Source organism: Macadamia integrifolia, chromosome 1, assembly GCF_013358625.1.
Source record: "Macadamia integrifolia cultivar HAES 741 chromosome 1, SCU_Mint_v3, whole genome shotgun sequence".
Taxonomy (NCBI): domain Eukaryota; kingdom Viridiplantae; phylum Streptophyta; class Magnoliopsida; order Proteales; family Proteaceae; genus Macadamia; species Macadamia integrifolia.
In genome coordinates, this window is record NC_056557.1 from 7,726,151 (window position 1) to 7,747,380 (window position 21,230).

General features: G+C 37.4%; 1 protein-coding gene across 2 annotated transcripts; it reads right to left on the reverse strand.

Moving 5' to 3' along the window:
• Nucleotides 1-2,615: 2,615 nt before the first annotated feature.
• LOC122083454 (protein ESMERALDA 1-like) lies at nt 2,616-20,497 on the reverse strand. Of its 2 annotated transcripts, XM_042651278.1 has the most exons (11): nt 19,324-20,497; nt 17,150-17,219; nt 13,834-13,901; nt 13,587-13,675; nt 10,135-10,332; nt 9,591-9,795; nt 8,998-9,165; nt 5,924-6,091; nt 5,642-5,832; nt 3,078-3,248; nt 2,616-2,952 (listed from the first exon to the last, which is right to left on the reverse strand). In XM_042651278.1, the coding sequence occupies exons 1-10, from the start codon at nt 19,696-19,698 to the stop codon at nt 3,086-3,088; spliced, it is 1,695 nt and encodes a 564-aa protein (XP_042507212.1). In that variant the 5' UTR covers nt 19,699-20,497; the 3' UTR covers nt 2,616-2,952; nt 3,078-3,085. The 2 variants fall into 2 exon arrangements, with proteins under 2 accessions (XP_042507212.1, XP_042507203.1); XM_042651269.1 differs by having other exon boundaries at nt 2,616-3,248; nt 19,324-20,495.
• Between the last annotated feature and the right edge of the window lie 733 nt (nt 20,498-21,230).

Below are 21,230 nucleotides of genomic sequence, written 5' to 3' on the forward strand. Positions count from 1 at the left end.
AAAAAAAAAAAAAAAAAAAACTTGAATTTGAATAGAGAAATATACACCAAAATTATCATTATGATTTGTCCTCCCCCCATTCTAAGGTGTATCACAGGTAAGGGCCCTTGTCTGTTTTTTTTTTTAGGGCAAGATAAAGTTAACATCCGTGTGACTACTGCAACAACATGTAGTCCAATGGGAGGCAAGGCAGAGGCATCTTCAACATACTTTTTTGTGTGCATGTGTGTGGGGGCAATTAAAACTTTACATGCCGCGTTGTGTCAAGACGTAGAGGATTAGCATTCTTTTTTCTTCTTTTTTTTACTTTTAAGTGTAGGGAGGCTGTGTGTGAGGGCAGCAAAAACTTTACAAGCCCAGCTATGTCAAGGTGCAGAGGATTAGCATTCTTTTCTCTTCTTTTTTATTTTTTTTTTCTTTAAGTGTAGGGAGGCTATCAAAGAGTAAAAGGTCTTTTTTGAAAAAAAAAAAAAAAAGAACCAAGGGGTGAAATAGTTGCCCCACACTCCACATGTAAAGTGAAAATACATGTGTGTTTCTATTGGTCCTCATGAAGGTGTAGGGGCAAATGCTTTCAACATATAATTCTTCGTTATTATTTTAGGGTAAAAAATCCCTACCAATCTAGCCAGGTACAATTGGGCACGAAAATGGAGGATGCACATGAAACAGTTGAATCTTTTACACCCAACTGTGCTTTGCACAAGAAATGCTAGACCGATGTTTCCAAGTGTTTTCCTATTACCCTCATGGTGGTGTAGGGGCAAAAGCTTCAGACAGATAATTCTTTCTCTATTTTTCACGGGTAAGAAAATTCTACCAATCTAATATTCTCATAACGAGATGCAATTGGATATAAAAATATCCAATGCATATGGAATAGTTGGATCTTCTATACTTTTTACACCCATTCCTCTTCTTTTATTTATTTATTTATTTGTTATGTGAGAGTAATTGCCCTTTTTCTTTTTCTTGACATCCAAACACATTTCCCTTTCTTGTGTGGTGTGGTGATACAAACTGTCCCTAATCTTGAGGCTGTCAGAGTAACAATGTAACTGTGTAAGCACTCAAAACAAGAAAATATTCGATTTCACATGTGACTTCCACAAATGCCCTCTCCATGGCAGTGTGAGAACATTTCTTTAATTACTCAATTCCTTGTAAATCCTCAAAAGACATGACCCATCAAACCAGATAGATGATCTTAAGGTGTTCAAATTAAATAAAATGGACGGCTCCTATTGATCTACATTGACAGCCACAATGAACCTGGTAGATTTTTGTTTGAGAAAATAATATACATATGAGAGACAGTGAGGTGTGGGTGTGCTTCTCTTTGCATCACACTGCCCAAGCAAGTCTCACATAAATCCTATAATGGAATTGTTGTCGTTTAATAGACTACTAAGATCTACAGACTTTTTATGGGTTTTTTAAATAGCAAAATCTATCAATCTATAAATAGTTAATAACAAGAATTAAATCCAGATCTATTGGTTGCAAAATACAAAATAGAAACATAAAGTAGAAGATTCATTGGAAGTAAAAACCCATTAACACTCCATTATTGTTGTGTGGATTATTGCCTGCTACACTTACTACATTGGAGAGAAAGAAAGAGAAAAAGGGTAGGGGAGGGGGGGGGGGAAGGGAGGGGATTGAGTCCATTGGATCCTTATGGTCCAAAACTTCAATGGCTGATGTATATTACCCAAAAAAAAAAGAAGAAGAAGAAGAAGAAGAAGAAAAAAGATGGTTCAATAATTTGAGGGATTATGACAGTGGACCACATGAAAAAATAGGATTGTGGGGCTGTCACTCACAAACCCTATATTCATTTTTATGGCTTAAAGGTAAGTCAAAAGGCAGAATTCTGAGCTTCTTGCAGGCTAACTCAGGAGTCAGGAAGAGTACATCACTGTTCACAGCAAATGCTCTTTCTTTTTTCTAAAATGCAACTGCTCTGTGGTAGGCTTTCCTTTCTTTCCTCCTTTGAGTATGCACGCTTTAATCATAGAGGATGAGGGCATCAGATGGTGGGGTAATGAAAACATCATGCAGGCTAGCTGATCTATTCTTTTAGGTGAAAGAACTATTCATGGTGGGCCCTGCGTTCATGGATATGATCTCCCTAGGTTATTTTCTTCGACAAAAGACAAGGGGTACTTGGGTAGAGTGGAAAGAAGACCCCAAAGTCCCGTTTGGTTATTGGTTAAAGGTGAAGTGAATAGGAGGTTATTAATCAACTTGAGGACAGAACAAGTCAGATTGGGTCATCTAACTTGGGTCAAATACGTTCAACCAATTTAGTGATTCATCAAAAAAAAAAAAAAAAAAAAAAAATGGTTGAAGTTCATGAGACCAAGTTTTCTTGCATCCACTGCCAAGGAACCTCCTTTCACAGCGGGGTTAGAGAGTACTCAAATCTTCAGAATCTGCGCCTTTAACCCAATAAAACAATTTTAAAAAAAATATTGTAATTTTCAAGATTAAATCTCGAATTATAGAATGATCAGAACCTACAATTTTTTTATTTTTTATTTTTGGATGGGGAGGGGGTGGGGGGATGGGGAATGGAAGATTCACTAAAAATATGGTCCAAGAAAAAAAAATTGATCAACTGATTTTGATAACTGGCAAATGTATACAATGGCTGTTCATGTTTACAGTCCTTGAAAGACATTGATGAGATCAAACAATATACAATCAATGGCAAAAATGGATGGGGCAATGAATGCAATTTGTGGTCAAGGCTTTGTTAGATACAGCAGCTGTGACAGAAAAATTAGCCTAAACAGTCGTCAATGCGCGGCTAACTCTGGTGTAGAAAATTTTCTTTCTCTTCTCTTCCGTTAGCATGTACAAAGGCGGAGGGTGTAACTCTCCTTTACACCCAAGGGAAATAATCCGAGCAATGTGCTCTTCAAGAAAATCAGTGAAGCTTGAAAACTGTATGTCAACTCTCGTCGATGGCAAAAATCAAAGAATTACACCAATGTAAAGAATGAGGAGATCAACGACAAGATGCACATACCAAGATACAGAAAAAAAGACAACCCATCAGAAAATCTTACAAAATAGATCAGGAAGCTGTTGAGGATCTATGATCTTCTGATTTGTTCACACGACACATACAATCTGGACATGGAAAGGAATATATGGAATCATTCGGTCTCTTAAGCTCAATTCCCTTTGCATCACTATGAGACCGTATGCTCAGCATTTGGCGTTTGAAGGCCTTCCACCTGTAGCAAAATCAAGCACTGTGACTACAGCATAAAATCATCGATTGCATTCGTTCCAATTAAAATTAATCCAAGACTTTTTTGTAAGTTTGTCAAACCAATCACAAAGATCAACGTGTTTTTTAGTTTTTACCACATGTGAATCATCTGATGCTATAACCATTCAACTTTTATTAAACAAAACCAAACCAAACTAAACTGGATTTTATTCAGATCTCATCCTTCAACAGTTTAACGAAGTTTATTCTGTCTTGTGGAGAATTTATTCACATTTGAATTCTAATTCATTTGTAGAGTCAAGAAACTTTAGTTCCCATGCAAATACTACATTCAAAGGGTCGCTTAGGTGCCCAGGCACCTTTGTCACCTTCTCCAATGCCTTCGGTCACCTAGACGCCATGACATCTATGACACTACTTCAACATTCTAGTTTTACAGTGGCATCCTATGCATACCCAGCATGCAAGTCAATATACATCTTCCCTGCCCCTATTTTGTTTTCTCAAAACAGAATCCCATAGCTCATTCTGGCAAGTTATGCAGAAGGCCCACAAACTGCATATCAGCATTCCACTGTCAACAGTATAGATTAAAAAAAAAAAAGCGTGCACAAGGCTCCCGCTATTGCAGGGACTGGGAGGGGCAAATGTACGCAGCCTTACCCCTGTTCGCAGGAGAGGCTGTTTCCAAGTTTTGAACCTGTGACCAACATGTAGCAATAATACAACTTATGTCAATCGTACAGATTGAACCTAAATTAATTGCTTCTCAAAGGTAGTCCACAAACCCAGCCATGTATCACCACAAACACAACTCAGCTTTCAAGTGCAGCACCCTGAAATGATGAACTAAGGGACAGGGAAGAACTTATGCAAGAAAATCCAATTCCAAAACATTCCCAGACCTCGAAATGCATCATTCGAGTAACTTGTATAAAATGGAATAAGTAGGAGCATTAGAGCATACTAATACATGTTAAAGGGCCAAAAGTATATGCACCAATTTTTTTGAGAAAGTAAATAATACATGTAATAATGCTATGCAAGAAAGGCAGAATTTGAGGTTCATATTTGTCATATAACACTCTCCAAACAGAAGCATGAATTGTTCACTTCTGAAATATGTCCAAATTGTAATTACATGCACAAAAGCGCTCAACGCTAGACGGTAAACAGTAGCTGAAACCTAGGCAGCAAATTCACAGATTGTACAAAAATTTCGCAATATTTTAGAAGTTGAATATGCACAAACGAAAAAGTACACTGAAACATTCAATTTTATAAAAACATATACCAAATATGTGAATAATATGGACTTAAAAAAATGTGAGTAAATAAGTACAGAAAAAAATATATGTGAAATGAATTTCTTAAAATAAGAAAAATTATTCCAACACTGCTCTCACTCAGACGTAGAGCAGCACGCCCTTTGTTTATTGCCAAATTGATGGGTGATCTGGAAATTGTGACCAATCAATGTTTAGGAAATGAAGTGCATTGACCGCATGTAAAATTTCAGGCCAAGATTCAATGTATCCTCTCATGTGTAGGCATACCCTCTGAGTGTATGTCCATTCACCACTATAGTCCCTTGGTAGTCCTTGATTTTTTCAATACTTTGTTTTGGCCGTAGGCAAACCCAGATTGGGCTCAAACTTGAGAGGTGGGCAAAAGGACCTTGAGGTCCACCCATACACAATTTCAGCCTCAGCTGAACAGCTATTGTGGCAATTATTAGAGGAGGGTTGCACTTTTACTTCCAGTTAGGGAATGCCGAGTCCCCACCTAATTCACATATTGTATATATATGTAAGACTTGCTGAGTTTTCTTGTTAGTGCTTTCCATTAAATACAGACATCCCTAGATGCTTTTTCACAATTCCTCTATGTAATTAGGCTCACCTTTGTTTCTTGCTGGAAAATTTCCATTTTCTTAGTAGGGCTATTTTCATTCAGAAAATTCTATGTGCAATAGAAGCCAAAACAATTCTGGCAAAAATCTGAAAAATAGGAGGGCTTCACATCAATTTTCCCACCTTTTTCATCTCCACAGTATTTTTTATATGAAAGCAAGCAAGGAGTTGGCAGGTTTTTCTTTTTTTTTTGTGTGTGCATGTGTAAGTGTGTGTGAATCTTAGACAACTGAAAAATTGTATCACAGCCTAAGTCTTTCTATGCCTAAGTTCAGCTTTAGGCTGAATTAACAACAATAAATGATATTTAGATTCCAATATCATTGCATACCTAGCCAGTTTGATATACTTGTTAGTTTTATGAATAGAAACAATTAATGTGGCACAAAGATGAATGGAGAAAGAAAACACCAATATGTACTAAATGGTTCACCAGGCATGCAGACAAATAAAAGGCACATCTATCATATTGAGCACATACCCGATGTTTGGGTTATCGAATATCAAAGCTAACTTCCTCTTATCAGGCCTGATTGTCCGGGAGTGTCCACCATACAAGTATCTCCTATGGCCCAATAGAAAATGTGGGAAATTTCCACCTTGAGTTGTCACAAATACTTCACTGTGGAGACAAACAGTGTAGTCTAAAGCAGCCATCCTGGAAGAGTAGTTCTAGAAGCAGTAACTCGAGTTAAAGCACTAAACTTGAATAAGAACATCAATTTACCAGCTTTCTTACTAGACAAACAACGAATGGCCATACCTTAAATGGAGCAAGTTCCTCCACTGATGCTAGTGTGTCTTTAGTCTGCAAAAGGGGAAACATCTCCAGCAACGGGGCCATCATTTTCTCAGACTTGTATATCTTTCCGGATGCCAAATAAATAGATGTGTTATTATCAAAACCCATGCCCCTAAGCATCAATCCAACCTGACAACATATTGAAAAGGAAGAAGATATATAACCATTGAAGATGTAAATTAGGCAATTAGCCTAATAAAACTGAGCATAACTTCTAAACCACTTATCTTTTTCAAAGAATGAATTTACCCTGCAACTTATCAAACCTAAACTAATGAAACTCTTCCTAGAACTAATAAATTCCTCATGTGGGGCATGAGCGGAAACTCATTAAAGCCTACCCTTTCATGAAGAAATTATGTGATCTCAACAAGCTTTCTTATTTTCTTTCTTAGCCTTCCCAATTCTAATAAAAAAAGACTCGTCTTCGGTCATCAATGGACCTCCAAGAAGGAAATACATTGAAAAACATCTCTAAATCTCTAATCTAAAAACATCTAAAAATATCTCTAAATCTCTTATCTAAATACATTGAAATGGATGTCCTCCCATTTCATTTTGTGGACTATAAATCTCTTATCTAAAAACATCTCAATCCCACGAAGAGCCAGAGTACCAATCTAACAGATGAGCTTCCAAGAGGAAGGCTTCCAGAGATCTTTTTTCAATCAAGGTTCATTCTTCATATTTGTAAGATCCTATTTGAGGTTGTACTCTTTCATCTTCCTTTTCTTTTGTTCAAAAAACTCTTGAAGTTGTCAAAAATACAACTTTGGGCATAAATAACCAGCTCCAGCTTCCAAGGATAAACTCTAAGCAGGAGACAAAGCTTAAATTAGGAGAATTTATGTAAGGACTATCTTGTGATAATGCATTCCCATGTCACAAAACCCTGCTTTGGATTCACCATGGATCTACAAGGATGACAAATAGCTCAAGCAAACTAAGAGTGAATAGAAATAAACTCAATAAACAGGGACCTGGTATAATTTTGAGAGACTGTCCTAAACCGTAATAAAGCAAAAGAGGTCATCTTCAACCTCTCATTATGAACAGTAACAGAAAGTCAGCAATACCCAGTTCACGAATCAAAGATGGGATCTCCCTAGTTTGGAACCCATTCAAACTGAGAATATTGAAATAGGATCCTTGCTGTTTGTCCTCCCAAATAGGACAGCTATAAGATTGGAAGAACAACCAATAAAGGAGCCGGAAGGAACTGAACTCAGATCCAAGCCATCTGACGGTAAAAATTAAACTAGATCATTGGAATCTCACAGAAGAATTAATTTCAGCAGGTAAGGCTTTGGGCTTAGTTTCAAGGTACGAACACCCCAAATCTGGAGAGGAAACGACAGGGGATGAGGGAAATCGATCAAATCTCTCAGCCAGGTTGGTTCGGTAATAGCAGGGCTTGAATAGCAAAGTTGTCAAGGCGTCGCAAGGCATTCAGGCGCCTTAGTCGCCTTGTTGATGTCACCTTGAGTCAGACCCCTCCAACACCTTGGGTGCCTAGACGCCGTGACAACTATGCTGGATAGGAAAAAAGGGAATAAAACTCCTGCAATATAGAAACTACTCACAAACTAGGAAACTAATAATTCAACCTAACTTCTAATCCCGTGCGTAGAAAAACCAAAATAAAAAACACAAGAAACTAAAAAGATTACAAGGTTATCCCCAATCAATCCTTATTATACCAAAATCCCAGTTTAGAACAGGTTCACCTCGGTCTGGATCTCTAATTGGGACATGCCGGTCAGCCATGATAATGCTACTGCATTGCTTGACTAATCACTTTTCCAATAGAATTCTGGTACAATGCACCTCTCAACCTTGGCACATCCACCCATACCCCCCAGGGCAGAAGTAGTACCATATGGCTTATGTTGGCTCTTAGTTGCAACTGTTTGGTACACAGTTTATCAGATTACGAGTAGTCTACTAACTTCTCTCGATTGACATAACCCAAGGCGAATAAGATGAAAAATATACAGGTATGGGTAGTTTCTATGCAAACTGCAAATGTTAGTGGTTTGCACATGTTCATATTCAGAAGATGAAAGAAAGAAAGGAGAAATGGTGGCCAAGAACTAGATGGATGATATGTGGCATGAGACTGCTACTCAAAGTAAATGGTAGCAAAAAGGTCCTTGCAGAAATGAAACAAAAAGGGCAATCAGGCATGTGATGTTGTTCGAAGTTCGAACCACCAATATAGATAAGGGAGGTCTGACGGGTGAATTGTACAACTGAGGTCTGAAAATTAATTGAGGGTGGGGAACGTAGCCAAACTTGGCCCATGGCCCAATTTAGCCACGTGGCAGCCTAATTGCAACCTAGGGGAAGGTCCATATGCAATTCATTACCCATGTCAACATTTACTCCTGGAGAAATTCAGCTCAAAAGAATCAAACCATGTGTGAAAAATAAAGTGGAAAGGATTGGAGAGCAAACTATTGAAAAATGGATTCATAGACAATAAAAGGCTAAGTCCAATTCATGGTGGGCCAATATGGCTAGTATTAAGTCCTTTTCTTTTTCTGATGAATATATGTACAGATCACTACGGCGCTTCCTTTTCCCTTTTTATAGATGAGGCAGCCTTCCCAGTGAGCATTGAATATTCCAACTTTTTTTTTGGGAGGGGGGGGGGGGGTGGGGATGGGGCGGGGAAGATATAGGTTGAAATTTCTGCCAACTGAAAGTGGCACCCTAGTTATTGAAAAAAAAGAGGCACAGGGCACTAGCCTCTTGTACGCACACACGCAAGGGTGTTGTAACTATGTTTTCACAGTAGCTTCAACAACCATCCAAATTCCAAAATAAAAAGAACACCTACCCCATCTCAATGTCTATCCTGAAAATGAAAAGACCAGCACACGTCTCCATATGATAAAAGCAACTAAGCAAGTTCTATATAAACATAGAAATTACGAATACATAATGATTTAACTCAAAAGACAATCTCCACAAGGCAAAACAAACAGCTCCATGGGGGAACAAAAGGACTAGGAAAGGGAAAGTAGCACTACCTCCAATGGGGTAAGGGGGCATTTTCCATTGATCCTGATTGCTCCGGGCCGAATAACACGACCACGTTTGGTAAACTTTCCTCTCCATCCTCTTTCTCTAGCAGCATTCATTTCCCTTTTCTCTTCTTCCCCACCATCAAATACACAACAAGAGAAGGCAACCATATCCTGTACATGACAATGTATGACCAAAACTTACTACCATTTATTTTTCAAGCAAAAGAATAAATTTGTATTATTTCCCAGAAACCTACACAAACCACAAAGGTAATAGCCAAAGCCAACAAAAAGAATCTTTAAGTGGGAGCAACTATAACACAGACTTGAAGAGGATACAAAAATTATGGCTTTCCAATCTGACCATAGAAAAATATGTGCAAGAATTCCCTGATGAAGAACCAAAATTGAAAATGTCTTTTTCACACATGCTATCACCAAACATGAGAGGTTGACCTAAACCCCTTTTTCTGTCTTTCAATATGCACCAAACATGTAAAATAGGAGTCACCCTCCGAAGCATGTAGCAAAATTTCACAGCCAATGAATGCTATAAACAGCATGGCTACAAAACTTCCCGGGTGTTGAAATCTAACCTCTTCAAATCGTAGATGAACTGCAATATATTTTCCATCATTGTTTGCACTGCGTTCTTTCATTCTTGCAACCAGATTTTCAGCCAAAGTTGATATAGGATTCGAAAATTTTAAAGCTTCATAATTTGCCAAGCATCTAAGACGTTGGACTGCTGGAGGAGCATCAAATGACAATCGATTTGCAAAAGGAGAAATCCTTATGATCCTGCATTATCCATATGCAGAAAAAATGTTTAAATTAGCCATTAAAACTTAAAATTGAAGTATCAAAGAAAATTTACAAGTAGCCCACAAAACAAAATCCTCGTGCATCAATGTCCTATCTCTAATCAGTGAAAATAACTTCTGGAACACACGTAGGTCTTGTGGAGGTATCTTCAACACAGATCACCAGGAACAAAAAACATCATAAAACATAAGCACAACCATCCACCTTAATACACCTTTTGTAAAAGCATCTAAATTTTGCAGCTTTACCATTTTGTGCATCTGTCCAATAAGCATGTAAAAGGAAACTAGAAACAAAAGAATAGTTTTAACTCACTGTTCTTCAAGTAGCTTTGGAAGAACTGCATCCCTGTAGTATCGGACAGATGACCAAGCCTTTACTCTGAAGTTATAAACATTACTCATGTTGTGATCAAACCGTTCCATTATGTATTCTGGTATCTTATCAACCACCCGCACATTATTTTTCAAGGAATTAATGAAATAATCCTCATCATAGATGTCACTGAATTTGCTGCAACAAGTATAGAGTGGTATCAGAGCTTCACCCACAAAGCACAGACAGATTTATGCACCAATCATTAACCAAATAAACACTTCTTGACTGCTGAGAACAGTGAAGTATAAAACTGAAGATAATGCGCACAATCTAAAAGAGCAAAGTCATCATTCAATGTGTACTATGCACCAGGACAAAAGCAGAACATGAACAAATTTAGAAAGAGAGTACAATCAAAATATGAGATTACAAAAATTTTAGGATCAAATCTAGTGCCAATATTCTCAAGGGTCATGAATGGACAGTGCAAGAATACAACAGCCTAGGATGACTAAAAAGTACACCCCACCTAAGAAATATTGTTCTTTTCAGAATTAATAGGATAAAATGCACAGAAATCAATAGATACATAAATCACAAAGATCACTGAATTAGAGTTTTTTTTTAGCTCCATTGAAACAATACCAGATTATGAAAACCAGTAAACAGAGATCACAAAGATCTACAGTCCCAGATCGTATATTATTTATAGAGAAAGATTACAGACCACCTTTCCTTCTTTGACAAGGAAAGGAATCACAAACAAAGCACAACTCTAGATACTTAGTTATAATAGGAAATAACAACCTAGTCAAATAAGGAAACTATCAACCCAATCCAACTGACAAACTAAACACCATAGAGGGAAAATTCCACCTATTGTGGTACATGTATGTGTACCCCCATGGTACACTTGGGGGTACACTTAATGCAACAACTAACATCCATTACACACAATATTATTTGGTCCTGGCTGTAAATTACCACTATTTTCAAATAAACAATAACCAAAAAAGGGATGTTCAGAACAGGATCTTAACTGTGGGCCTTGTAACTAATTCATCATGACCATATTGAAAAGAAGTGTATACCAAGTGCAAAGCAACTGAGACAAAATGGATAGGATTTACCATAAAAATATAAATTTGGAATGAATGGGGAAAAAAATTCACGGGGTGGATAAGCAGCATATTTGACAAACTATGTGCATCATACAAGGCCACAAGTTCCCAAAATAAGAATGATATGATAGATGGATATACATCCCGCAGATAAAAGTATCCACACTAATACCATTTAATATCTCACAAGGATTCAACAGCCAACTCGATCAGAAGAAAAAGAGGAAATACAGTACTTTCAGGTTCAAGATAATATAATTCTTGAAATATTATGAAAATTTTTGTATGGCGCAGATGTTCTGTAAAACCTTCTCCATTTTCAATTATTTCGAGCCTTTAGAAGACATTCAGTTAATGCTTGTTTAGATAACTGAGCCACCGAGACCTATTTAGGGGAAAGAAAACAGCCCCATGTATGGGTACCACAGAAGTAGCACACACTTTTTAAACCCAGCACCGCCATCCAAATCACGATGTGCCCTATTGACAGTATGGACTCCAAGTAGGTTCCAGAAAATCAGCTCGAAGGTGTGATAATTGCCTGTTTGTTGCATTTCCATTGTTTTAAATACAGCACTCATTTTAATGTTTTAGTTACCTATTTTTTCCTTATTCTATATGTGAAAATATCATTTATGGTTGTAATCATGTGTATCAACATCATATATGTCACAACTAACCTTATAATTTTTTTATTTTTTTTTTAATTGTGGTTTTAACGTATATCAAGTTCACACAGAGTCACATATTTTGGAACTTTAGGTGAAACCTAGTGATTCATATTGTGTTGAAGAATGTTTACTGTTCAGGATGACATTCTTCTTAATAGTAGATAATTGGTGGGGCAAGGCTCTATTAATTTTTGGAAGGATCAATGGTGTGGGGTAATATTATTTCTGATTAATAATGTTATTTCCCCAATTCCAAAGGATTTGATTAATCAGCCTGTTCTTTTTTTCTTAGTGCTGACGGGTAAGTTAATCATGATTTGCTTCAAAATTATATACCTCCTTAGCTTTTGGATTCTTTTTTACATTCCTGGTTCCTCTGATTGGTAGGGGTGAATGGATTTCAGAGCCATCTTCTACAGGATGTTTCACTATTTTCTCTGCCTGCAATTTATTGCGTGTTCATGGCCCCAGATTAACTTTTATTGAGTTGATTTAAATCAAGGAGCTACAGTTGAAAATTAATTTTTTCCCAGTGGAAGTTGGCCTTTAGCCTTTAGTGCTGCTCTGGTGAGTCTGATGGTAAGGGATGCAGCTGTCTTATTGGTGCAGTTGTGTTTATTGCCATGATAGGCGAAGGGGTTTTAGCTTCTAAAATCTGGACCTTTCTGAATCTGTGCTACCAATTTCAGTTGCTTCTCCTTGATCCTTGCTTATAAGGCTGCAAACATATAGTAAACTCCTTCTCGTTCTACCGAAATAGAGGTCTGATTTGAACGGCCAGGTTCAGCATCACATTTGACACCTGAGGAAGGTACAGCCCAACTATGAGGTACATCAGCAGGTGTTACAATAATACGTAGATGAGTTTTGGCTGGTACAACCACTCTACCGTCCATAGGGGATTGTTTTAAAAGCCAGTTTAGTTTTTTGAGGGGTATGCAACCTAGTTTTATTTTTTGTAGTGTTTGGTGTGAATGGAAAAAGCAGCGGTTTTAGGATTAGTTCCAATCTTACTCTGTTTTAAATCTTAAAATTATTCAACAGGTTGTGGAGGTGAATGGTATGTGAAGGTTTTCAAAGCTTCGCAATATTTTGCAAGTCTTATCTCTTCAACCTCCAAGCTTTTTGTTCTCTGTGTTGAAGTTTGTAGGAAAATCATTGCCAAAGGGTTGCCTGCTCTTTTCTGCCATTATAGATTCCTATTCTCTGTGTTAAATTCATCTTGATAGATGAACATACCATTATGCTCATCTTGAAAAGATGAACATCTAACTTCTTTTCTGTCATTACAGATCCCCATAAGAACGGGTGAGGTTCACATAATTGACATGAAACAATTGATTTTTATCTGTAATGCTTTTTGACTTACTTATGCTATTAATCTTATTTGTAATTTTGATAACAGCATTATTTTTTTGATACTTAGATGTAACAGGCTTAATTTTTAAGCTTTAGAATTCACGAGTTCACAAATGTCTCAAATAAATTAAATGAGATCATACAACAACAAACAAGTAGCTTATCAGATTTATCTATGGTCATTTTTTTTTTTAATGAAAATATAGATTGAAGACCCACAGGACACTAGAACTGGAAACATTGCACCTTGAATTACATACTAGCTTTTCAGGAAAGAATAGACAAAAAAAAAACAAACCTTGGATCCCTCCAAATGCTATGGAAATGGAAGTGTGGGATTAGAAGCGTTGCATTCAGATAACCGGCCACAGCAACTGCATTGCATATCTGCAAAACATAAGCCAGTAATCAAGTAGAAAATGTAAGAACAGTATCTGTTTAGTGAGACTTGATTCCACCAAAAAAAAAGCAAAAAAAAAAGCGTAGCATGAATTTATAAGTGAATAATAACTATTTGAAGAAATGTGACAAGGAGTGAGAACAACCGATGTCCTTTGCTGGTTCAAGCCACCATTTGCCTCCACATATATATATCCGTTTGAATCAGGTAAACCTATAGTATGCAACACAACATCATCCAATTTAAAGTTCGAAGAAATGATAATTATTGGAGGAATAATAGTATAAAAGATCACAGTGACAGGACGAGGGGTAAGAGGTGCATAAGTAAACATCATCCAATTTACTTATGGCATACCATAAGTAAATTTTTAAATGAAGAAATATAGTTTATATAATGACTACTAGCACAACATGATTTCTGCATGGCTATCTTCGAATTTGTCAATTTTCTCAATGATATCAGAAAATATACATGATGTCCAAATAAAATAGTGAGTACTCTACAGAAAGATGCAATTTCAGCATCACAAGTTTTTCCTTGCTTTGATGAGACAGAAAATTATCAGACAGCTGACGATCAAGAACTCAAGCACGAGTCATTTGGTTAATGAAGGGAGAAACCATGTTCAGAGATCAGCAAGACGATTTGATGCGTAAATAATATCATGATGCAAGTTCAACAGCTAAAGAAACCTACCTATGTCAAATTGTTCAACCTGCAGTTTTACATGTTTCTTCAGATTTGGCCAAGCTCGAACTTTTCCCCTTCGGAAAAGAAACACTAGTTTCTCCCTAGGTTGAATTACATTCTTTTCCTAATCTTTTTCATGAATCGCACTTCCTAAATTAACTTACATGGCGAGGTGTGACAAATCCATGGAGATGACAGGCATTGACTTGTCAAAGAGCTTAGCCAGACAACATACACAGTGTAGTTATCACAAGAAACAGAAATCCAGGGAATGGATACCACATCTTTCAGAGGCAACATCTTTGAGTTATAGGCAACTATGTTCCATACCTAATTGCACAGGAAGGCTTTCTTTACCAACGCCAACCTGGTCCTCCATCCTTCTCTCTCTTTTCTTTTTCTTTTTCTTTTTTTTTTTTTTTTTGGGGGGTTGGGGGGAGTGGTGTAGGGGTTTAGACCTTAAGGGAGTTCATATTTTCAGTACTGCCATTGGTTACTAAGGTCAGAAACTACTTGTTAGGATACATCTTTGACAGGCTTATTTTGTCTGTTGCATACTTGGAAAATGTTCAAGAAAAATGCCACAAGGTAGAGCCCAAAAGGGTTTTCTAACTTAATATAGAGCATATAGTTCCCCGGCTTCAACAATGTGTTGACAAGGTTGGTTCGAGGAGGCCATGCATTCACGTGCACACAATAGATTGTGTGGTCTTGTAACGTTTTAGGGCCAGTTAATCCAAGGTATGTGTTGCATTGTGGACTGGGCATGAATCCCTTGAAGGGTGTGACCTTGACCTTGTGGGAAAGAGGTTGACAGCCATTTTAAGGGTTTAGGGATATCTGCGCTTTACATTGTGCTTTGAACGCAATGGGGTATTCTATGCAGCTGATCAAAGTTGCATGTATGGGATCAGGTGCAGATGGACATATCTGATCATTTGCTAGGCACAGATTAGGCAATAGGAAGTAAGGGATTGAAAAGATGAGAGAGAAACTAGCTTCACAATACAGTTTCAAGTAGTCACACATGGAGACAAAATTAATCAAACCTTCATATGCTTAAGAAAAACTAGTAGCACCAATTCAGATTCTTCATTCAGATATATGAATGCAAAAAGGATTACATAGGTTAGTAGCTGCTCATCCCCTCCCATCAAGAACTACTTTTGAAATAGCAGTTTGAAAGACAAATCAAGAACAGGACAAAGCAAAGATTGAATAAGCCTACCTAAGCAACCCAAAAAGGAAATAGGAGGACCAAAGTTACAAATGCCCAAGCTAAAATCATAACCCCTAAACCCCTACATCACAGAATGGGACATCAAATATATCAAAACCAGTAGGTGACTGGATCCAACCAATCCAAACAGCATCTGTCATTTTGCAAACTCTTCAACCCCATGACAGTCCCATGTCCTGGCTAATCTCCAACATGGGACCCAACTAATTGTCAAGTACCATGTTAATAATTTATTACTTGAGCTCTACTACACTTCAGATTCACTCTGTTGAAAGTTTTTATTGTGTGGAACTGATCCCTATCAGCCAAATACCCACCTTGAGGGTTGTTTGACAAATTCTTTTGCCAATAAAATAAAAGAAAGAGGGAAAAAAAGTCTTTGTCCATGGGATGGACATCTTCAAATGAGCTACAGACATTAGAATGTCAAAGTACGTCATCAGGTCTTTTCTCCCTATGAGCATAGGCGCCTTCAAGTATGATAGTTGAGAAAGGAGAAAACTGTACTTGCAGCTTACCACCACTACAGATGAAGATATCCGCTATCCTGAAGTCTAAGTATGCAGTTGGCCCCAAGAGTACAGTATATGTTGGCAGTACAAAAGTTGACTTAGTGAACCATATCAACTCCTAGATCATCAGGTGCTAAGATGATTTCTGAAATACAAAAAATACTTATGACTACTAACAATTATTTTACCATTAACTTTATGTAGCCCATAACTTTTTTTTTTTTTTTCAGTCAACAGCAAAGCTTCAGTGAGTTCAATCATCATGTGGTAATTATAAATTGTTCCCCAAATTCTCCAGGGTGAAATTAAATGACTATATCAGGAGAAAAAGAACCAATCTACAAACTAGTCCAACGGAGATGTCTGATGTGCATTATAGTGGAAGTATATTACCCAAAACAAAAGGGAGAGTAACCTAGAAAACAAAATAAGCAACAACATAATGCATACAACGTGCTAGTAGAGACAGATTCTGCAAATGTCATACCTTGGCATAATACTTTGGAGGGGCCAAAAAAATCCTGCACCTTATTTGACTTATCCATCACATGTCATCTTACTAAATACATTGTTTCAGTGGAACCCAAGGAGCACTACTGTGGTGGGAGATGACCAGGCTAAGCATTGGGTTAGACCTCCTAGTCCTTAATTATGATTTGGGACCTGTATACAATTGTGACATATAGTCTTCTGTATGTTAATTGGTTTCAGCCCTTAATGCATCTTACAAGCAGGTTGACATCTTTGGTTAGGTGTCGTACTTTTTCCCCTCTTTGAATAGAAATTATTTGTCAACAGACACATACAGACAATGTAAGCAAGAAGCATAAGTGTTGGGAAATATCCATCAGAACCAGCACTACATTGAAAAATAAATTTAAGCAACATCATCTATCAAGTACTCCCTGCTACAAGCAAATCGAGTACAAGTACAACAAAAGTATCTTAACAAAACTAGCAGCAAAAAATAAAAATGAAAAATAAATGCATAGGTAGAACTAAGTAGGAATTCAAACCCTCTATGCTCTCGTTAATACAAGGTCTCCACTCGCCAGCTTTGTAAGAGTGTTTCCACACATTTGCTAACTGCAGTAAAGGTCAATAACTCGCATTAATAGAAGATGAGCAGACAGGACACCCCAATGATGAGAACATGCATGTAATGAAGGAATGTTCAACCATTAACGCTAATATGCCTAAAGAAAACATCAATCTTGAATATTTCAAGAAAAACAGTGTCAATGAATGATTCAAAGAAGATAAATAATGGAAGGTAAATCCCCCATGCAAAGTCATACATAACCAAGTCCTCGTGAAATTGCGAGTAGCAAAAGGCCATGATAACACAGTTAACAAGAGCTCCTACTGAGTATAACCACAACTGAATTATAAATCACAAAGATCTGAACCTGAAGCTAGTGAGCCAGTTTGGAATTTTCTTGCTTCTAGCTGGGAAGTAGAAAGGGGGTGACACCATCAAATAGTTATAGAGGTTGAGGTATCACCACAAGGTGAAGACAACTCAAATCATTACTGAACTTGTATGTGCTTGTGCACAAAGTCACCTTAAGAGGGGGGTGGGGGAGGAACAAAGAAAGCTAATTACCCTTGACAGTAGTACACCTAGTAACAAAAAAAAAAAAATGTTGCCATGAAATCTCATTAATAATTCTGACCAAAAAAACTGTCATTAAGGATTCTCAGAACATGAGTTATAAGGGTCTAATTAACTGTTTCGAGGCACACATTATGCCAAGGAATTTTTCATCACTGCTTTTGCTTTAATTCTTCCAGATGAAACAAAAAAATTCATCTGGACTCTGCTCTCTTTGAGGGTCTTGGGACATGGCAGAATACAATTATTAAGGGCTTTATTCAGTCCAGCTGGTGATCTAGACCATGATTCTGTAGGTGGGAAACATCAGTAAAGGTATAACAAAGACAAGTGAGTTTTATAGCTCAAGTATGAAATGTCGTCTTGTAATCATGTTCTATGGTAATGTGTCACAATCGTAATGGCTTATGGAATACTGCTTTCGCCTTGGCCACAAATTTCACATTTCCACAACTAATGGTTTTCTCTCTATGCTTGAAGGCTGAAGCACAATTTGGGTTATATTACAAAAATTGGTGTATACAATTTTCCCTGACATACAGCAATCAGTTTCTATTTTTTATCTTTAATATGCTTCCCTACAGAAGTTGTTGGTATATCCATCAAATTCTGCAAATTCGGCAGTGGCACCCTACTGCAAGGGACTTGAAAACATGGATCATTACACAGATCAAAGCTATAGGCATTTACACAAAGGATATGTAGTGAACCTTATTAACAGGGGATGTTGTAATAGCAGCAGGAATCAAAAGCATTCATCTTAAATGTCAAAAACCAATGAAGCTACTAGACAAATAGTCAAATAGAATAGTGGCCCAAAATTCTTCATTTGGAATTGTAACCTTTCACAGTTTGATCATGGTGGCACATCTAGTATTGTGAAAAATTCGTTTCATATCCATCTATTCCCCTTTAATTTCTCAAGTACTATGATGTTTTGTCATTTTGCTTTTTTGCTCTTCTTTTGGCCAGTTGAAACTGGTAGGTTGTGAGTTGAATAACTTCACGAAAGAAAATGTTGCTGATTGAACCACTACCTACCTCCCCACTCAAAGAATGTCAGCCTCATTATGTAATTGTCACTTTGAAAGAGGCGCCCCACCCAAATCAGGAAGAAAAAGAACTAAGATGATGATGAAGAAGAAGAAGAAGAAGAAGAAGAAGAAGAAGACGAACAAATATTAGATTGAGTGATCCAAGATTCTCAGTCAATGAAACCGTAACTCCAAAAAACTATGTATATTTTCTGTTGTTCCTCGTGATATGTGAACAAATATTTGCAGCTAAGTAGAGCTCATTGTTCAGATCTCTTCCAAATCTATTCAAAATGGTCTGTTTAGCAATTTCAAAAATCCAAAACACACAAATTCAACCATTTGTATAGACGACATTAACAAGAGAGACTGACTAAAATACAAATCCCAAGAAACTCAGAAACCAGATAAAACATTTTCCTTAAATCCCAATAATTTCAATCTCTAGTTTCAATCCAGTTGTTGATATTTGATAATAATTGGTAGTTTGGTACCAAAGAGGATTAATTAAAGAAAAGAAGAATGAAGAAGAAGAACTGACCCCATCGGCAGAAGAGGAAGAACTATCAGAATCCATCTCAGGACGAAGCTTCTCGTAGAGCTGTGGGCTGCGGTAAACGGAGCCTGGGGGAGGACGAGGCTTAATATGTGGAACCACATCGAAGGACACAGTGCCCATGTAGAGTAGCATCCCTGAGATGTAAATGAGAGGCGCAAAGAGGAAAACACCCTGTCGACGAAGGAGGACGGAGAGTACGACCCAAGCGAGTTTCTCCGCTAGCGTCCTTGGCTGTTGCCCCGAGGGAAACCTCCCTCCCTTCCCCTTCCCATGCCGATACCTTGGCGACCGCAGAGGTGACGGCGGCGGTGACGGAGTGTTGTGGCCACTACTCGAAATCCGATTGTATGCGTGCATCTCTCTCACCCCCCTTCCGCTCTCTCTCTCTCTCTCTCTCTCTGTGTTGTCGCTGTGGCCTTTCACGTCGTGAGAGCTTCTCTTGAAGATTGTTTGCTTTGCTGTGTCTTCTGGGCCTCTCTGCTCTTTGCTGCAAGATCTCTTTCTCTCTCTTCCTCTTGCCCTCTTTCTCTCACTTCTTTTAAGATAGACTATTTTAAGAATTTAAGACGTAATGTTGTCGTTGTCTGCCCTTCTGGTGTTCTCCAATTATGTGATTGGGAATGACTATAATAATCAAAACCCTTTTATAATATTATCAGTAGCAGCAAGCCCAGTAATGTAAAACGAAGACGAAAAGACGACGAAGAGAAGAAATCAAGAGAGCAGAAACAGAAGAAGAAGAAGAAACGAGAGGAGAACAGAGGAGGCAGGAGGAGGGGGATGATAAAGTCTATCTCTGATGTGACAATCTCATGATGGAGAGATGAATCTTTTCTTTGCTTTCTTGGGGTTTTTAGCTTTGAAGACTTTGGATTGGAAATTGGAAATTGGAATTGGATGATCGGATCGCTTTTTTTTAAGCTAATCTTATACATAAGGTTGTAATGCATTTCTTGGAAAAAAAGGGTTCTTCACTTTATGAAAGGCGCGGGAGCTTTTCAAAGAAGACGCCTTGATTCAGAGGAGGACTGGTCGATTGGAAGAATGAAAATTAGATGAAAAGGGAATTCACAATTTTGGCCATTTTAAACTCTGACTGTAGCATTCCTGCAATGGTGTTGTCAAGGTGTCGTCTTCCAGTCAACTTCTACAATCGGTTTCTTTGTTAGAGGAAGATCCCTCCTTCCTTCCCAGTCTTCTAGAATCTTTTTTTTTTTCCTTTTTTTTTTTTTTTAATAGTTTTATGAAAATTTTCACATATCACTTCTTTCTTTTATGTTGAAACTGTTATGGAAAAAAACGGTGTGGATTTGACTGTAAGTGGAAGGATTTTATACCGAGAATGGTTCCAAAAAAAAACCCTAAAATTAGTTCTGTAAGCAGCTTCGTAATGTATTGAACTCAGTGATCCAGTCTCAAAAACCCTAAAATTAACCACTCTTGAATAGCAGAAATTGGGATCAGACACAGTAGATTTTGATCCAGATCTATTGATACGTCATGGGATGAGAAGAGAACAACCAACTTCCATCAAAGGGCGAGAAAGGAACATAGACTCTATTGCATCAACCACTAACTAGCATCTTCATATATACCTTGATTACACTGAAGTCTTCCACACTTGAAAGTTGCTTACATTGTGATGGATTTTTTCTTTTTTTTAAAGCTTACTTTGTGATGTCGCCAACCATTGAAGCAAGCAGCTATTGACATAGAAAAAGAAAGTGGTGAATGCAAGGAATTGCAATTTTATTTTGACTGTCTTTTGCCTTATTCTTATAAGTATTTTTAAGTTATGGGTAAAAAAAATGTTCTCTGAATAATTTAAAAATAACTTATCACTGTGTAATTTTCAAGAGCTACCTTGTATTGCATGCTCTTTCTTATGC

Bases quoted from the DNA above. Each gene is read 5' to 3' on its own strand.
- LOC122083454 (XM_042651278.1), bottom strand. From the start codon at position 19,698: ATGCACGCATACAATCGGATTTCGAGTAGTGGCCACAACACTCCGTCA. The intron at 13,676-13,833 runs GTTGTTCTCACT...TATGTTTTGCAG, and splicing joins TGAACCAGCAAAGGACATCG to ATATGCAATGCAGTTGCTGT. The intron at 9,166-9,590 runs GTTAGATTTCAA...TGTCATGTACAG, and splicing joins TTCATCTACGATTTGAAGAG to GATATGGTTGCCTTCTCTTG.